The sequence below is a fragment of the Centropristis striata genome, chromosome 21 (assembly GCF_030273125.1).
Source record: "Centropristis striata isolate RG_2023a ecotype Rhode Island chromosome 21, C.striata_1.0, whole genome shotgun sequence".
NCBI classification, from domain to species: Eukaryota; Metazoa; Chordata; class Actinopteri; order Perciformes; family Serranidae; genus Centropristis; species Centropristis striata.
Window position 1 is genome coordinate 29,918,434 of NC_081537.1, and position 18,400 is coordinate 29,936,833.

At 39.4% G+C, this 18,400-nt stretch overlaps 1 protein-coding gene across 2 annotated transcripts in view; it reads left to right on the plus strand.

Moving 5' to 3' along the window:
- uts2r2 (urotensin-2 receptor 2) overlaps positions 1–11,113 on the plus strand; it is a 43,060-nt gene extending 31,947 nt beyond the window's left edge. Inside the window, exons 9-10 of one of the 2 annotated variants that reach the window (XR_009389392.1) lie at positions 10,352–10,582; positions 10,655–11,113. Coding sequence is in view for 1 of the 2 variants with exons in the window: in XM_059324222.1 (XP_059180205.1) it covers positions 10,352–10,488 (137 nt within the window). In the remaining variant the exon portion in view is untranslated. Of the gene's footprint in view, positions 1–10,351 lie in introns of both variants that reach the window. The other variant, XM_059324222.1, reaches the window with a different exon arrangement.
- Positions 11,114–18,400: the final 7,287 nt, after the last annotated feature.

Genomic DNA, 18,400 nt, shown 5'->3' on the forward strand with positions numbered 1-18,400 from the left:
TACTTTTTGTAGTTTTGAACCAGTACTTTTACACTTTTACTTGAGTAAAAAGCTTGAGTTGATACTTCAACTTCTACAGAAGTCTTTTTAAACCCTAGTATCTATACTTCTACTTGAGTAATGAATGTGAATACTTTTGACACCTCTGGTAATGGAGCTCTGTGTAAAAGTGGAAGCCCTGCAGTGTGTAGATGCATTGAAACTCTGTCGCCCCTGAATGACCTGAGGATTTAGTCAATCTGTTCAATATGGAAAACACCTCCTGAGGCCATTTCCTCTTCCTGACAGCGTAACTTCCACTCTATCATACCTGACAGTGAACCATCCTCTGCCGTCTCCGTTCACCTTGTCCCTTCTTTCACTTTTTCCTCTGACACTCGTCCCTAATCTCACCCATTGCCCATCATCTCCTGGCCTCTAATCCAACTCGTCTGCCACGTTTAATCAAAAGCAATCCTTCCCTTTCCTCACCTACAATTTTTTACTTTTCCTCCTGCTTCCCTTTTCCCCCGTGTCATCTTGACTCTGCACCATAAAACTCCCCATGTGCCAGCCAGACACAAGCCTCTTACCCAGTCGGTGAGCATCAGCGAAGCATCCTGGGTCAGTGACAGTACCCAGTGATGGAACGGTGAGGGACGCAGACTGAAGGACATATGCTAATGAAGAGTGAATGCAGCTTGCCCGGTGCCTCGTCTCCTGTGAAAGCCATCTTGTATCAGTGAAGAGAGGATAACCACCACATAACAGAAAGAATGGTGACAGTGGGATCTTAAACCCAATGAAATTTAATGGGGGAAGAAGAAGAAGGCCAGGAGGAAGAGTTGGGATGAGAGAGAAGTAAGGTGACTGCTCTCTCACTACGGTCCTCCATGATAGATTTCTAATTCCCCTTCTTATCTAAACTCCTTTGTTCAGATTCACAAACCCTCCCGTCCACTACGCTCCTCCAGTGAAAGACGTCTGGCTCCTCCACCACTGAAGGCCTCTGCGTCTCAAACCAGTCTCTTCTCCTCTGTAATGCCCCGGTGGTGGAACCAACTTCCAAACTCCATCCGTTCCACTGAGTCCTTGTCAGTCTCTAAGAAGAGACTGAAGACCAACTCTTTACTGAACACCTTCACTCTTGATCTACACTGATGACTACGACAAGTATCTCACTGACTGCTCTTGCGACATAAGGGCACTTGTGTTCTTATGGACTCGAACTGAACCCACGGCACTTAGGCCTAGTTCAGACTGCCAGCCAAAATCCGATTTTTAGCCCCTCCAGGTTGGAACTGGATGGCTCTTTTGAAGTCTGAACAGTCACAAATCACATGAAATCCAATTTTTGCAGACCGGATCGAAACCACCTTCGGGAGGTAGTTTCAAATCGCATTTGGACAGATGCGTCTCAGTCTGAACCGCTCCAAACACTCAGATCGGTTATGACTGTCCGTGACGTCACTCTACGCAGCATGTGTAGCGCGGAGACGAGGTGTCCACCGGCAGCCGCGCCCGACTCATGCGGGCCCGACGGGGGCGTCCATCCGCCCGGTTTCTCCCCTGGTGCGTCTGAGATGTTCCGCACCTCTAATGGACAGTGATAAGGCCAATATACTGAGGTGACCTGCCTCCATCATGTTTGTTGTTGTTCTTGTCGCTGTCGCAATTATGTGACGTCAGACGATCTGACGCCGTTACTACAGCAACCTGTCAGATCAGTTGATAATGTGGCCCAGTCTGGACAGAGCCATATCCGATTTGGACACTTGCTAAAAACAGTGTGGACAGTCAGCCTTAAAAACAGCCTTACTCTTGCTATGTTTCTTGACTTCATCCTTGCTTGTGTTGTATTAACTCTCATTTGTACGTCGCTTTGTATAAAAGCGTCTGCTAAATGACATTGTAGAATTGTAGAATTGTAATTCCCAGTGAAGTTGGAGTATACTTAGACTATACACTGGTGAAACCCAACCCATGTGAATGTGCCTGTCACAGTGATTTTTATTTAGAGAGGTGCATCAAGTAGGAGACACAACAAAACCCCATGCATAATGCATCTGTAACCCAGTCAAAACACACTTCACTTCATTGAGAAAGTCTTCGGGCCACATGCTGGGCAGTTGACTGACAAGTTTTGGCTTTGCGAGAGTCGGATCCTCATATCTGGACGGATGATTGGTGTGCTGAAATAGTCATGGCTCTTTTGAGGTGACGGCTACGAATAAGGTGTAATTATAACACCAGGACGACAATCAGGACTCGGCTGTCAGAGAGAGCAAGAGTCAAGAATGTAATGACAGTGAGCACCGGGGGGGCTGAAGTAGATATGTTGTTCAAGAAGCAAGAGCAGGAGAAACAGCGGAGGATTAGAAGAGAGGGAGAGGGATGACTGATGGATGTGCTCAATGTGAAAGCATCCCCTATAGGGCCAGAAGAGACAGTATAGAGGATGGGCTCAGACAGGAAATGGCTGGGAGATAAAAAAAAAAAAAAAAAACTAGATCTGTGATATAGAGATAAGGTGTTTGGCTGGGAAAGGCAGATACAAACAGAGCAATGGAAGGACAGACAGTGAAAAAGGCATGTCTGCCTTTCAAAGGAGCCAATAGGGGTTAACCTGCCAGCTTAGACCACCACAGGGGAATTAGATAACCTCAGCTGCTGCTGCTCTAAGAGCAACAGTTTGACCTTGGTGGCTGCGCTTCTGCAAACTTAAAGACACAGAATACAATAAAAATGTATGAAGGTATTCTTGGCACATTACAGAAGAAATTCCTGTTATACAAGTGACTGCGTGCATTATTTAAATCAGGGCTGCAACAAACAATTTTGTGATTACAAGTTCATATTTTTATTGTATTTGTGATTGAAGGCATACTCCAGCAATTTAGTATGGTACTTTTATAACCTCTTCAACTCTGCACGGATGCTGGTGGTCTTGGCTGGCTGGCTGTTTTTCAGACTTGTCGGAAGTGGGCTAAAAAACACTACAATGTTAGGATACATTTTGGCAAGGAAGAAACTGGCATTCCCATTTTCAAAGGGGTTCTTTGACCTCTGAATGTGGTCCGAGTGATGGAATCTCAAGGAGTCCTTAATGTGTGTTGGGTGTATTCAGACAGCCCTACTTAGGGCGCTTTCACACCTATCTCGTTCGGTCCGGACTTTAGGACTTTTCAGTTTGATCCGAACCTAAATTCCAGGTGTGAAAGGTGCCTCGGTACCAAAGGACCAAAGTTTGGTCCGACCAAAAGAGGTGGTCTCAGTCCGGACCAAACCAACCAAGGTCCGAACCTTTTGCAGTGTGAAAACAACTTATTTTATAGTTCGGACCTTCGTATCAATGACAGGAAGTGTTTTTCTTCTTCTGCTCTCGAATTACGGTACAGGAAGTTGGATTGCAGGATTGCGAGCCGTTTTCTCCTCCTCTCCTGTCGACGGCGATACAGTTTTCGCATGATGAGGAGGCTCATCTTGCGAATACCAAGCACTCTCACGTATTGCTCATTAAGCTGATGCTGCTGGTAGCAAAAGACCAGCAAAAACTAGCGTTCATGAGTTCAGACAACAACAAACCACAGTGAACATGAACGAAGAAGCTGATGAGACGCTTTGGTTGGCCCCGTGATGATGGGACATTTAGTTACTAAAAACCAACTGATGGAAGCGTCGATAAGAGCATGGTTGTGTTGCTATGCAACAAGGAATTCACATATCACCGCAGCACATCGAGCCTCAAGTATCACCTCAATGCAAAACATATAGCAGCTAGCGGCTAGTGTGGTAGCTAGCGTGGACGCCTACCTACCTATAGGCTACCTGAATTTCTGGAATGTACTATATTTCTAAATATGCTATTGTTACACTTAATGGCAAAAATTGCACTGGTCTGTTGGACTTGAACAAAAATAAACAATATTTTTGTTGCTTAGGCTTATGTATTCAGTCATTATTCAATGGTATAATAAAAATCCATGTGAAAAAAATTACTTCTCACTATTCTCAGGTCAAATATTTATATGTGATTAAAATGCGATTAATTCCGATTAATTAATTACAAAGCCTCTAATTAATTAGATTAATGTTTTTAATCGAGTTCCGGCCCTAGTATAAATGTGTCTACCAGAAGGGACATGGCAATCCCTTTTTAACCTGTTTTATCTCATTTTGGTAGGTTTTCTATTGTGATCTAATAATTCTTGTGTGATTTCACACAGTCTTGTAATTTTCGCACAGTCTCATTTTCTTGCACACTTTCATTCTGTTGGCCTTAAAACCTGTGACATTTCAAACCTTTAAAGGAGGGTGTCAGGTGAGTTGGCTCACTACTGTATAAAATGCTCTCTGTTGCTATAGGCTAATTCATGGTGAGAAACACATGGATGCTTCCCTGTCCTCTGCAGGGGGCACTGGGCTGAGTCACAATGTAATCTAGATAATTGCATTTGAGAACGTATTTTCCATCTGAGATCTATCTTGGGTGTGTTTGGACGTCACACCAAATCATCTAACTTTCAGCCCAGCCTCCCTCGAGACTCCATACAGCCTGTGTGATTCATCACGAGGCTGTGTCGGACACCATGTGACTGTACTGGTGGTGTTTATGGGGATTTAAATCTACCAGCAAATCTTTGTATTGACAATCAGTTGAGTCACATGCTGTTTAGCATCTTATTAGCATTGTAAAGTCATCCCCTTTGGATTTAAAGACCTCATTAATTACAAATCAGAGACATGTGGCTACCATGTGCTAAAGCAGAATGGGAATCATGACGTAAAGAGCAGAAGTTAATGTTGAACTGATGACAAAGTTAAGTAGTTGCTCAATGATAGCAACTAGCTTATTAGAAAATTCAACTAATCACGATTTGTACTGTTAAAAATATTTATTTTTAAAAAATGCTTACAGACAACGTAGTTGTTTCACCGCCAACATCATCAGATAATCCCTTCTTAATTTCTTAAAATTTGCCACAAACATCCACTTAGGCTCACAGATTTGGATTTGAATTAAGTTTATATGTTAATATATTATTATCATAACATATATTATATGTTACGATAACAGCTGAGAACAGTTAGAGTTGTGGGATTTAGATAGTGGAACCAAGCCGGTGAATATATTGCTTTTGAACATTTCACAAAGTAGCATATGCCTTTAATTTTGCTTGCCAACAAAAACTTACTGTAAACGAATTGAATTGGTAACTTACTGCTCTGGACTATCCACAGTACAGTATAGCAAGCTCTGTCAGAAATCTAGTATGTAAAGACCACATTTTAAGATTTTGTTCTGTTTTTTTTGTGTGTTTTTTTTGCATTATTCATTAATAGAGCAGTGGCACACAGCAGAGCGTGCTTCCCAGTTTTGTTTTTATTAAGAAATACAACATCTTAACTCTTAGGCCAGACTTTCTGAGATGAGGGCAGTACTGCAGAGCCTCTACTGATGAGATACTAAAGGATATGAATTTCTCCAGAGGTATGTGAGGTATCGCCATGTGCTTAATTTCTAATAGACCTCCTTCTAATGGAAATCTAAATGGTACAGGGCCAAGGGGGGATATATTAACGTTTATAGGCTGTAATTGGGATTTAGTCTCTTAAAATAGTCATCTTAAGCCCCTACACTTACACCAGGCAGACTCCTCTATTTCCAGATCCTTAGATGCAAAATGTAGGAAAAAAACCCTCATGTGCAGGGATTGAAACAAATATAAGACCAGGAGTTTGAGGTTCATAGTGTTTCTATGCTCACACAGTGCTTTCCCGCAGATTTATTAAAATAGATTCATCTTTGGAAACAAGTATATTGCTATGACTAAGAGGAACAAAAGAGTGTTTCCTTTTCTATTTGGACATTTTGGACAAAAGAGGTGAGCCTCAGTTTCTACCTTCTTCTACTTCATATTTTTCTTCTGTTGGCAGTTGGCAAACTAGCTTAGATGTGCAATACTGCCACCAAGTGGACTGGAGTCGGTACACTCTAATCCATGGTCTCTTTCAGTCTCTTTATGTTCCACTCGGGTCAAGTTCAACACCTAGTGGTAAAATTTGGTATATTGGTTTGGTCAGGAGTTTGGCTTTATATCAAACTGTTTGAAAAATACCTGTAACGGCAGAGGGTTTTTGGGAAAATGTGTTTGTTAAAAGCCACAAAACCCCTGCAGGAATATTCAATGGACCGCAATTTGACATAGTTTCCCAAACTACCATCCTCATCTAGATATATAAAGTGAGCCATTGTGGCATGCTGTTGGGCTCTGTTCTATGTGGAAAGTGGAGTTTTGAATGAGATTTTCTTACCTGTGGAACAAAACCTGAAAGCTCCAGTTTTACTTGGGCCCTCTTTAATTGGGGAAATGTATTACATTTATTTGTATTGTCACCTGAGCAAGAGTTAAACCTATTATTGTAATGTCACCTTGTGGTAGGAAACATTCAATCACACCAGCACAATGCTCAGAATGTAAGAAATAAATAAATGGATGAATAAAAGAACACATATTAGATTTTACCTGTTTGAATTGATGTGGGATATCCTTGTGAAGTTAATCAGGTTGAAGATTGTGGTTAAAAAAAAAAAAAAAAAAAGGTCAAACTGACGACCCTTTTGTCAAGAGTAATCAAAGTTTTATTACTGCCAAATTGATCGGTGTTATTGGTTTTAATGAATTATGTTACATGTGCATTTTTCTTGCTGCAAAAAAAGTTAAAGATTGTGAAGGCATCTGTTTCTGTGGGGCAGCATTTTTTCCTTTCTGTGACTTATGGGTGTGCCATTTCGTATCGTTCACGACTACACCAGTATAATCTTTTTTTTGTTTTTTAGTATGAGTAAAAAAAATGCATATCATGATATTTGCAACATTCCTACTTCTTGACGTAGTTCCGTAAGGGTTTCCCATTAATTATCTAGACTGTAATCCTATCAACCTGCCCGGGCCGTCAGAGGTCCAAACGGTCCAAACGCACTGCTGCATTGTACCGTTCGTTAGCCGCAAGCTAACATAAGCTAACAATCAAACTTGTGTCAATCACAAAAAACTACTATTACTTTCAAAATAATTAAAAATAAGAGCACAGTGTGTTTAATCCACCACAGAATTTACAAGAAGACTGTCAAAATAAGATGCATTAAATAAAACATACAAGAACCTTTATTCTCCTTTTCAACATTTCATTAAAATATGCAATAATAAGATTAGTGTATATGATGGAATAGTGGCATTAGAATGTATGAGAGGCCACCAAATTTGGGCTTTTATGAAAAAAAATTCACCGGGGGAATGCCCCCTAGCCAGCTATTTTCCAACACTGTCTGGCTGCTCCATGTTCTAGTGGAAACATGTTGACTGTGAAAAATGTTATGTGAGGTATTTGCTGACCCCCTGGACCCCCTACATAGTTATTTTTTATTACTTGCTAATTGTCAAGAGTCAAGAGTAATTTTTTTGTATTTGGCAACTGTTGCGATTTGCACTTTACACTACATTTTGATTTATGATTGATTTATATTTTGTTGAATGTTTTTTTATTTATTCATACAGAGTAAAAAATCATATTTTCTATATATTTTTCAGTATTTTATAATATCGTCAAGAATGTCGTTATCGCAAATATACCCTGAAATATAATAATCTTTTCGGGCCATATTGCCCACCCTACTGTGACTGCTTAAAATCAGTAACAAAAAAAATTGACCTGTGATGTTGACGTTCAGATTCCACATCTTAAACCTGAAGCAACGATAGCACCCCACTTATGACCAGGGAAGGAAATGTGCTCTGATTTCCCCGGTAATAAAATAAAATGTCTAAATGTATAATGGTTGATCTGATTGTTATCAATATATATATATATATATATATATATGTCCCAAAGGATTAGCTAATTATTTTTAGACAACGTCCCAACCTTTTTTGGATTCAGGGTCGTAAAAGTTATCCTTACCATTCCAAACTTTTCAGACATTCACATTAAAAAGTATCTTTTTTAAAATATTGTCCTGTAAATGCCCTGTAAAGTGATTTCTAAAGGAGTGTGAACCCTGTTGGATTCCAGTGTGAATATCCCTCCATTGTGTTGCCACTAATCTGCTCTGCTGACTGTTCTGAATCTGCTGGGCCCTTTACAGTAAACACTTAGAGCGTTTATATTGACAAGTGCAAGGGATTATTTTCAAAGATTACTTCATTGTGCAATTATCTAAAGCTGTGTAGCTAATTCGAGCACTTGGAAGTGCCCTCATTTTCAATGACATAAAACAAACAGTCCACCACTCATTGTCTTTCCACTCACGCTTCTTTGTGTCCATTAATTCTCTTTCTTCTTATTTCCCATTCTTTGGGTTTCCAGTGTACATTCCATTGTTTAACTGCGAGCACTGATTTCCCCTGACGTCCTCAGCTAATGCCCTGCCATGGGGATTTACCCTCCCACACATACACACACACACACACACACACACAGATGAACAAACAAACACAAGTTGTCAGTATTTCTTCGGGAAGACAGAGCAAACGAACTGGTGCACAATTATTCCAGCTTTTATTCATATTCACATAATGAGATAACCCCATCAAAGGAAACTGGAAGTTTTGAAACAAAACAAGAGTCTGAAAAGATTTTCAATATAAATCTCTTAATTACGGGACACAACTGCAGACGAGCTACGTAAACATTAATGCAAATGTCTGTCTAAGACGGAGCAGGTTGTGTTTAGAAAGAACCAGACTGGCTGGTAAATGGCAAACGCTCATTAGCTGGCCCAGCGAAGCAAAGCCTCTGATAACTGAAGAGAATTTACCCAGAGGCAATCTTCCCCAAGCTTACACTGTGTGTTGGTCCAAGAAAAAATGCTTAAAAAATCTTTTAAAACACAGAGTCAACAGAATGTATTTCAGCGAATGCCAAAATACAATCCTAGAATAAGTCGAGTGTGTCCTTGTGGCCCCTTTATTTCCTCAGGGTTCCAGTTCTGTCTTTGTCTTTTTGTGTCTTTTTCTCCTTCAGTTCCACAAGCTCTACTGCGTTGTATACTTTGAATGAACAATTCAACATTTTGGGGAATACACTTTTTTACAGTCTTTCCTAGACTGAGAATAGAATATTATCACTGCTCTTAGGGCTGAGCATTAAATACAGACCAGGATGTGGTTCACCTAGCTTAGCATAAAGACAGACCAGAGAAAGAGCTTAAAACTGCTTATTTGGCTCTGTTTTAAAATAAACTGGAAAGCTTCAACAATTTAGCTTAAGTCAGTATGTGTTTAGCCTAGCTTAGCATAAAGACTGGAGAAACGGCTAGCATTTCGCCCGTAACCGAGTCTATGGACAGACAATGTGACAATTTGTAAACAGGGAGAATTACATGTCTGAGCAAACAATTTAGCTTATGTCAGTAGGTTTTTAGCCGAGCTTAGCATAAAGCCTGGAAGAGACTGGAGAAACAGCTAGCCTTTTGCCCCGTAACCCCGTTTATGGACAGACATGTAAATGTGACAATTTGTACACAGGGAGAATTACATGTTGGAGCTAACAATAATTAAGCTTAAATCAGGATGTGTTCAGCCTAGCTTAGCATAAAGACTGGAGTAAAGGGGGAAAGGTTAGCCTAGCCCCCCAACCCTGTACAAGGACAGACATGTAAATGGGACAGTGTGTGGTTTTAGGGAGAATAACATGGCTGAGCAAACAACAATTTAGCTTAAGTCAGTAGGTTTTTAACTTAGCTTAGCATAAAGACTGGAGGGAAGAGGCAGCTGTTAGCCTAGGCACCCATAACCCCGTACAGTGACAGACAGAAATGTGACATTTCAATGTACGGGATGAATAAAGAAGATATGCATTGATTAGTCAGCTTTAGCGGTCTTGGTATTTTATTATTTATTTATTTTTATTTCACTAGGTTATTTGTTTTCCCAGGCATCCAGTCTTCATGCTAAGCTAGGCTTACCACGTCCTGACTTGACACAGAAACATTTAATTATATATATCAATCTTTTCATGTCACTTTCAGAAAGAAATAAAGCAAGTAAATTTAAATTTAAGAGTGTCAACCTCTTTCTTGAAAAAAAAAATAAAAATGCTGCAGCCGTGTGGGTAGTTGTGTGTTTCTGGTGTATTTATGAACAAGCTAGCTTTAGCATAGTTTCTCCTGTTTCAGTTTTTATACCAAGCTAAAGGTGGTGAACCACGTCCTGAATCCAGTTCAGTGGATACATACTATTGATAGATTATCTAATTCTTAGAAAAAAAAAGGCAAATAATCACATTTCCCAAAATGTTGCACTGTTCCTTTAAACCATTTATTATTCTCTCTTCCCTCCTAAAATGTCCCTCTTGTTGCCTCCTTGCTCAGGACGAGTCTCTTTCTTCTCTTCCGGCTCGGAGAACCTCCACCGCGTTGAGAAGGTGGCGTGGGGGACGCGCTACGCCATCACCGTGTCCTTCACCTGTGATCCTGCACACGCCATATCTGACCCCGCCATGCCTTGAAGCACCCACGGGTGACATCGCTGCTCACTTGCTTGGACAAGCCCTGTGAAGAGGGAGATCACCGGGGAGAGACAAAGAAGAAGAGGAAGGAAAAGTGAGATTTTCCTCGCAACAATCATATTCTGTAACTGCACGGTCAATATCTGTCATTTTCTTTTCTTTTCAGGTATTGACCTGCTGCTCCTTACCGATTGTGCTTCAGAAAAAAAAGCACATGTTCACCCTCTCTTCTGTAGAGGTGTTTTCTTATTTCTTACCTACCTTTGTGATTTTATCCAATTTTCTACAGTGATTTCTTTTTTGTAATTTGTTCCGCTTGATCATTTGGGCAACAGCTTGAACAGGGAATGCCTCTCAGCTAAAACGGTTTAGAAGAGGCTCAAATGGGATTGTTTGCTTAGTGTCGCGGTGTTTTTTTCATTTTAAGGAGAGCTTGTGATTCCTTGAATATATATCTGATGAACCACTCATACTCGCCCCCACCTAAGACCCAGGAGGTGTTTTCTTCTAAGAAGAACCCTCTCCTTGTCCAGGAGGGATTGCTCTTTCCACTATGTTACTATTTACTTCTATGTGGTCAATGAGGGCGGTTTGGAATAAAAAAACTGACAGAACCTGAAAGTTCCTTGCTTCGATACCTTGTTGTTTTTTTTAGCACAGAAAGCCTTTGGTCTTTCATTCATTTTACCTCCAAAAACACAATTATTAAGAAAGCAGCACCCCTCAGTAACTAGAAGCCAGTACCCAGACAGTTTTCATTAAATTTACCAAAATCATTTCTGTGTACACTGTGTTATCTGCTCTTCCTTTGTGAGTCAGACTCTAGAGGAATTGCTTGCTTCATTGATCAAACTCTCATCATCTGCTCAAGAAGTCTTCGTGCTTGCCTTTCTTATTTTACACACAACTGCTCAGAACAAACCACTGTCTCCAATCTCATTTCTGCTTTATAGATTCTGGAGTTTGAGCCTTGAATCCATCATTGTGTGTGTATCATATATTCCAAAAAAAGAAGAAGCTATTTCCATCTTTATCTTCCAACAGGATTAAATGATAATGGTCTATAATGGTTTAATTGGCACTAATTAATTGCAATTTCTTTGTTGTGTCATTTTGATCATCTGGTTTCCTGTGACACTTCTTGTAATTGGGGGTACTACATGAAGTATAAATAAAATTACATAAAGTGTGTGTCAAAACTTAGCTTCCAGTTACCAAAATGTTCTGTTTCGTCTTGTTGTTTAGGATTTTGATTACTTCTCAGGACAAACCAACTAATAATGGAACCACTTCGGTCTCCGGCCTCATGTTTGAACTTCAGGTCAATGAAGAGCCTGCTATTTTTTTTTTTTTTTTTGTTCCAGCTGTGAACCAACTTTTCAGGTTTCAACTAATTTATTTTGGTCGATGTAGTTTAAGTTTGTTTCATGTTGGTGGCAAAGGGTGATAATAGTTAACCCTTTCAGATAGAGATACTCATTTAACCTGATAATATGAAAACATCGATTGGTGATGCTTTAAATCTACATTACCATGCAATAATGATGCGACAAACATGAATGCAGACTTGATAATCACAGGGAATTGAGTACACAATTTATGCAAGTTATGTTTGAACAAACCTAATTTAAAAAAAAAAGTTAGGACACTCTACAAGTGATTATTTGCCAATCCTTTTTAAAATATATATTCAGTTGAAAACTACGATGACAATAGATTTAATGTTCACACTGATAAACTTTATTGTAAATATAAAATCATTCTGAATTTGATGCCAGCAACACGTTCCAAAAAAGTTGGGTTGGGGGCAAGTTTACCACTTTTTCTTTTAACACTCTGAGGACAGTAATTGTTGAAGATTTGAAAGTGAAATTTGTTCGCTTTCCTGCTTGATATATACGACTTATGAAATACAAAATATAACCGCTGAGACCCCGGATTGTTGAGCAACATAATGCACCACGTATTTTCAATGGGAGACAGATCTGGACTATGTTACTTCAGCAGTAATAGTGCCTTCACAGATGTCTAAGTTACATCTGCATGGTCCTTTTCCTCTTTAACCCGGAGGAGACTGGTAGCCCTGAGAGCTCACAGCGCTGCCATTTAAGAAAACACATGCAAATACAAAAAAAAAGGCAAACTGAGAAAACATCTTCATCAATTTGACAACACAAGAACAGCATTTAGAAAACGCACTGCAAAGACCACAACACAACAGAAGTGTTTACAGAGGACACTTAAAAGTGATGCACATGTCTGGACATGCTTGTGACATTATCACGTTACTTCAAGATAATTATAATTTAAATGTTATAATGATCATAGTGTGCTAAAGTTAGCTGGTGATCGATATTGTGCTAGCGTTAACGGGCTAGCAAGACCAAGACCAACTCTGTGCCGGTAAGAGAGACCAATTAAAACGTGTATCTTTCATTTATTTGACTTGATACCGGCTAGCGGGCTAATGCTATATATCACGTTATAACATGAAAATATAATTGTCATTAAATAATGTGATAATTTCACGTTATAAGGTGATAATTTCACGTTATAACGTGAAAATATCATCTTGAAATAACATGATAATATCACAATCATGTCTAGACGTGTGCATCGCCTTTAAGTGTCCTCTGGAAACACTTCTGTTGTGTTGTGGTCTTTGCATCGCTTTCTAAGTGCTGCGCTTGTGTTGTCAAATTGATGAAGATGCTTTCTCAATTTGCATGTGTTTTTTTTAAGCTGCAGCACTGTGAGCTCTCAGGGCCACCGTACTATGTCCATGATTTCCAATAACATTATAAAATGTGGACTTGTCAGACCACAGCACACTTTGACACTTTGCATCAGTTCATCTGATGTCAAGTCAAGTATAGTTTATTTGTCCCAACTTGGGCAATTTGGTTGCAGTCTAGGTGTATAAAAGACATAAAAAACCAATACATTCCAACACACATACATACAACAAATCACAGCCTCATTATATATACATATCTCTAAAAATAAAACAAAACAAAAACAATAGTGCAACAGAAGGCAATTCCAGGTGAAGTGTCAACCACATAGGTCCCCAACATCAACATCAACAACATCATCATCATCCATATCAAACTCATTGTCATCATCATCATCATCACCATCATCGTTCAACCAGGTTCAGTTCCCTAATGCAGTAGTTCTCAACCTTTTTTGAGTCACGACCCCCAATTTAACATGCATGTTGTCCATGACCCCCACTCACTGAACACAATCTCACACGCACAGTTCAGATCACCCAAAAAAGGAAACAAAATTACCAAAAAAGACACGAATGGACCACAAAATGATCAAAAAAGACACAAATTCAGCAAAAAAGACACAAAATGACCAGAAAAGACACAAAATGACCAAAAAAAAACACAAAATGACCAAAGAAAAAACACAAATTGAAGGAAAGACACAAATTCAGCAAAAAAGACACAAAATGACCAGAAAAGACACAAAATGACCAAAAAAAAACACAAAATGACCAAAGAAAAAACACAAATTGAAGGAAAGACACAAATTCAGCAAAAAAGACACATAATGACCAAAAAAGACACAAAATTACCCCAAAAAGAAACAAAATTACCAAAAAAAGACACAAAATGACAAAAAAGACACAAAATGTCAAAAAAAGACACAAAATGTCCAAAAAAAGAAACAAAATGACCAAAAAAGACACAAAATGATCAAAAAAAGACACAAAATGACCTGAAAAGACACAAAATGTCAAAAAAAGACACAAAATGTCCAAAAAAAGAAACAAAATGACCAAAAAAAAGACACAAATTGACCACAAAATGATCAAAAAAAGACACAAAATGACCTAAAAAGACACAATATGACCAAAAAAAGACACAAAATGACCACAAAAAAACCACAATGACCAAAAAAAGACATTAAGCGACCAAAAAGACTAAAACACATTAACACATGAACACTTTAACACAGTGGAGACAGAGCTGACTTCCAAAATGATTTGGCGACCCCCAGAAATCATCTTGCGACCCCAATTGGGGTCCCGACCCCAAGGTTGAGAATAGCTGCCCTAATGGGAGTGGGGATGAATTAATATCTGTACCTATTCTTTTTCACCCTAGGGGCAGATAAGCACACACCAGATGGTAGCCAGACATACTCAGAGCTTAGAGGATGGGTACAAAGTTTTAGGATTTGGGGTTGTATATATTGTTTCTAGTGCAGTAGCAAAGACTTCCTTGCTGTCCTTTTAACATAATTCCTACATTTACATCGACTCAGGGTAAACGAGGCATACTTCACACCCACCACACATACACTGACAGCTACTGTGCCTATAGCACAGTATTGCTCTTCTCAGCCCCCGAGGGACCTATTAAAACATTCATTCATTAGTGTTGAGCGAGGTGTAATGGTGGTCCTACATGTGGAGGCGGACTGTGTGGGAGGAATGACAGTTTTTGTGAAATGGTAAAATGTCACCACAGAATGTATGGGCGTTAGTGAGACAAGGTCATTCACACCTGTCACGTGTTTCACCTTGTTCAAAGTTATTAATCTTCTCGGATAATGAACACAAACCTCAAGTTGATGGGTAGTTTTTCCATCAAAGAAGTCATTGATTTCCTTTAATCTTCAAAGTAAATGCCCTGGTCACTGTAAACAACACACAATCCAGCTGTCACATGCCTTTACGACGGATTGATCAACCAGGTTAGAGTATTCTTTGATGGTCTGAACCTCAATTGACATATTTTTCCCGCTTCATTTAGCACCTCTTTAATGCTGTCGAGATTAGTTAATGATTTCTGTTTCTGTTACAGAAGAACAAACGTACCAAGAAATCTATAAAATTGTGTTGAACCGATAACCCCAGCTAAAGTCTTCAGTGTTAGAGCAGTTGACCATTCACTAAGCCCTGCACTTTTTAGTTAGGCTACTGTTGTAGCAACTGTAAATTTCCATTTTCTCAGTGACCATCCACTAAAAAATGTCAGTAATTCTTAGTAACAATTTCGGACAAGTTTGTAAAAATTTATTTTACTTAATTTAGAAAGAAATGTCGCACTGAGCAGACTAAAATCACCAAATAGTGTATGAATAGCATGCCAATTAGTTAAGCGATTTCACGTTAAAACAATATAATGTCCGGATACATCCAAAAAGTAAAAGCAACACAAGGTAAATAGTAAAACAAATTCCACTAGTTAAGGTTTATGTAAAAGGGCAACATGTTTCCTTCAGAGATTGTATGAAAGACCTTTAAAGGTATTCAAAGAAGGGAGTATTTTGAAGGTAATGATATTTTGTAGCTCATTCCATGCCCAGGGTGAGTAAAATCGATAGCAGCACAAAAAATAAATCAGAAATCTATAGTTTTATCCACTGTGGCTAGCTATTTAATTCAGTTTACACTAGCTGGACAAGTTGGTTGAAAACTTTGGCTGACTTTTTAAAGTTTCCAGCTAAACTTAAGAGCTCAAGTGCTGTAGGCACTTCATGGGTATTGATATTATGCTAAATGTCAATCAATGGTATAAAGACAGCACCTACACCAGTTGTGTTGCAGTGTAGAGGTAGTTGGTGTAAACCTCTTGAAACTGAACATAAGGCACGTTTTCATTAGGTTCCATTACTTTTCCCTCTAGTGAGCTGCTATGGGTGTGGCAATTCATCGGTTAGCGGCTCGTTAAAGTACCTGCTTCGGGTAGGTACTTTTCTGAGCTGCTACTGAGCACCGATTTCGCGTATGCATGATTCATTTGCAGACTGGTGAAAACTGGACGCTGAGGGGTTAACATCTCCTGCTCGACCTGCAGCTGGGAGAAACCTCTGCAGGAGGACTGGGCCACTTGTGAGTGCTTTGGGACGGCGCTACAGGTTAAGAAGAGTAACGAGTCTCCAAAAGTCGCTACATTTGTTGCTAGTCGCTTTTTTGAAAAAGAGTTGCTGGAGGGGTCTGAATAGTCGCTAAATCTAGCAACAAAGTCGCTAAATTGGCAACACTGCTCGCCGCATCGATCTGTTGTCACATTAGAACTCTGTTGGTTAGCCGCCACTACAAAAGTACCTGTATGGAAACAGAGGCTGAGGGTAACTAACTAGTGGACGTAGCCAAAACACTTTCAAACAAGTACTCAGAAAGTACTCATTGGAAACACGCCTACAGAGCAGGGGAGAATAGCGAGCATTACCCTAAACTCTTAATTAGTAGATGGATATAGATGTAGATAGATATGCTATCTTCACCGTGGCTTTTTAAAAACACTACATCTAACTCCACACAATAAGTTAGCCAGTTCTACAGCTGGACCCTTAAAGCAGGCTAACACTGACTTAGCAGGTCCAGCTAACTATTCAAAGTACGAAGGTTTGCAACTTGCAAGAGAGCAGATACTGGTTCATCCACGCCTTAATCTTTTGCTCGTGTTTTTCTTAAAAGGCAGGAGAAAAGCCCATTTGTCCAATTGCCTGTTATCCAACAACAAACACCCATATATCCAAAGGCCCATTGTTCTGAAAATACTAGGGGTGTGACAATACACTCAGCTCATGAGAACGAGACGAGATTTTAGGAAAACTACAATGACACAATACTGGACCAACAGACTTTTATTTAACCAAGTTACTATAACTCTTTATATGCATGATGTAAGCATGAGCTTTTAATAAACTGTTTCCACAAATTGAACCTAAAACTAAAATTTATCAAAGTTAAAATAAAATAAATGAAATGAAATATTTCTCTCTTTTTTTCAAGTGCAAACAATATGAGCCATGTTTCCTTTAGGGGGAAGAGTCACAGAGCTAACTGTTAGCCTATTAGCTGGGAGAGACTGCTGCAGGAGGACTGTGCCGATTCGATTTGTTCTTACTCTTCTTAACGAGCCGCCAGCCCCTGCAACGTCATTCCGGCAGCTTGCTGCTTCCCCTCCTTATCCTCTTCTTCTTTTCGTTTTACTGCCCCCACAGGTCACAAATAGAAGTTTGGATAGCTCACAAATCTCACGAGACTGATTTTTAATGCGACAGGAAATATCGTTGAGTTTAATCTCGCAAGATCTCGCGGCACAAGATCTCGTCACACCCCTAGAAAATACACATTCTCACTTCATTTAGAAATATTCTTAGCCTGCAATCAGTCAGTCCTGTCTCTTAACGTTTCACATTGTAATATCACTGTTGTAATATACTACATAATACCAACCAGGTTAGAAGGATTGTTCAATTAGATATCTGATCACAACGTCCAACAACTTAGCTTCTTTTACCTGTACCAGTTGGTATCTGATGACATTATTCTGCATAATATTTAGCCACATTTTGTGTATTTTTGGATAAATGGACTCTTGAAGCAATGGGATATTTTCGGGATAACAGGCTTTCGGACATACAGGCTTTGGTCCTAATGGAACTTTTTTTTCGGACTACTGGGCTTTCAGAATAATGGGCTGTCAAAACAAAGGACAATCATTATTTGGGAAGGGGTTTCACAGATAGTACATTACCTGCTTTTGCATGGTCTCGTCTTAAATGAGTAGAATAAATACTTTTTCATTTTTAAAAGTCCAATAACTTCAAATCAACGTATGACCAAAGCATCAGGAGCGATCAGTGCAGTTGAAGCCTTGCTAGTAAACTGAACTTAAAGTGAAGTCACTGTGCTTGACCTTTTAAAACCTGCTGACAGATTACTAAGCCTCTGCCAGCCAAAAACAATAATACAGCATCAATTATGGCATTCTTCAGGTAATTTGAACAAATAATGATACAATATCTCACTCTCAAAGGCTTCTTCCATGACATAAGCTGTGTAATTAATTGCACTGTGTGTCTGATTACCACTATTATTATCATTGGCTTAAGCAAACTGGCCCTATTACATACCAGCGTACACCAGGGCCAAGTGAGG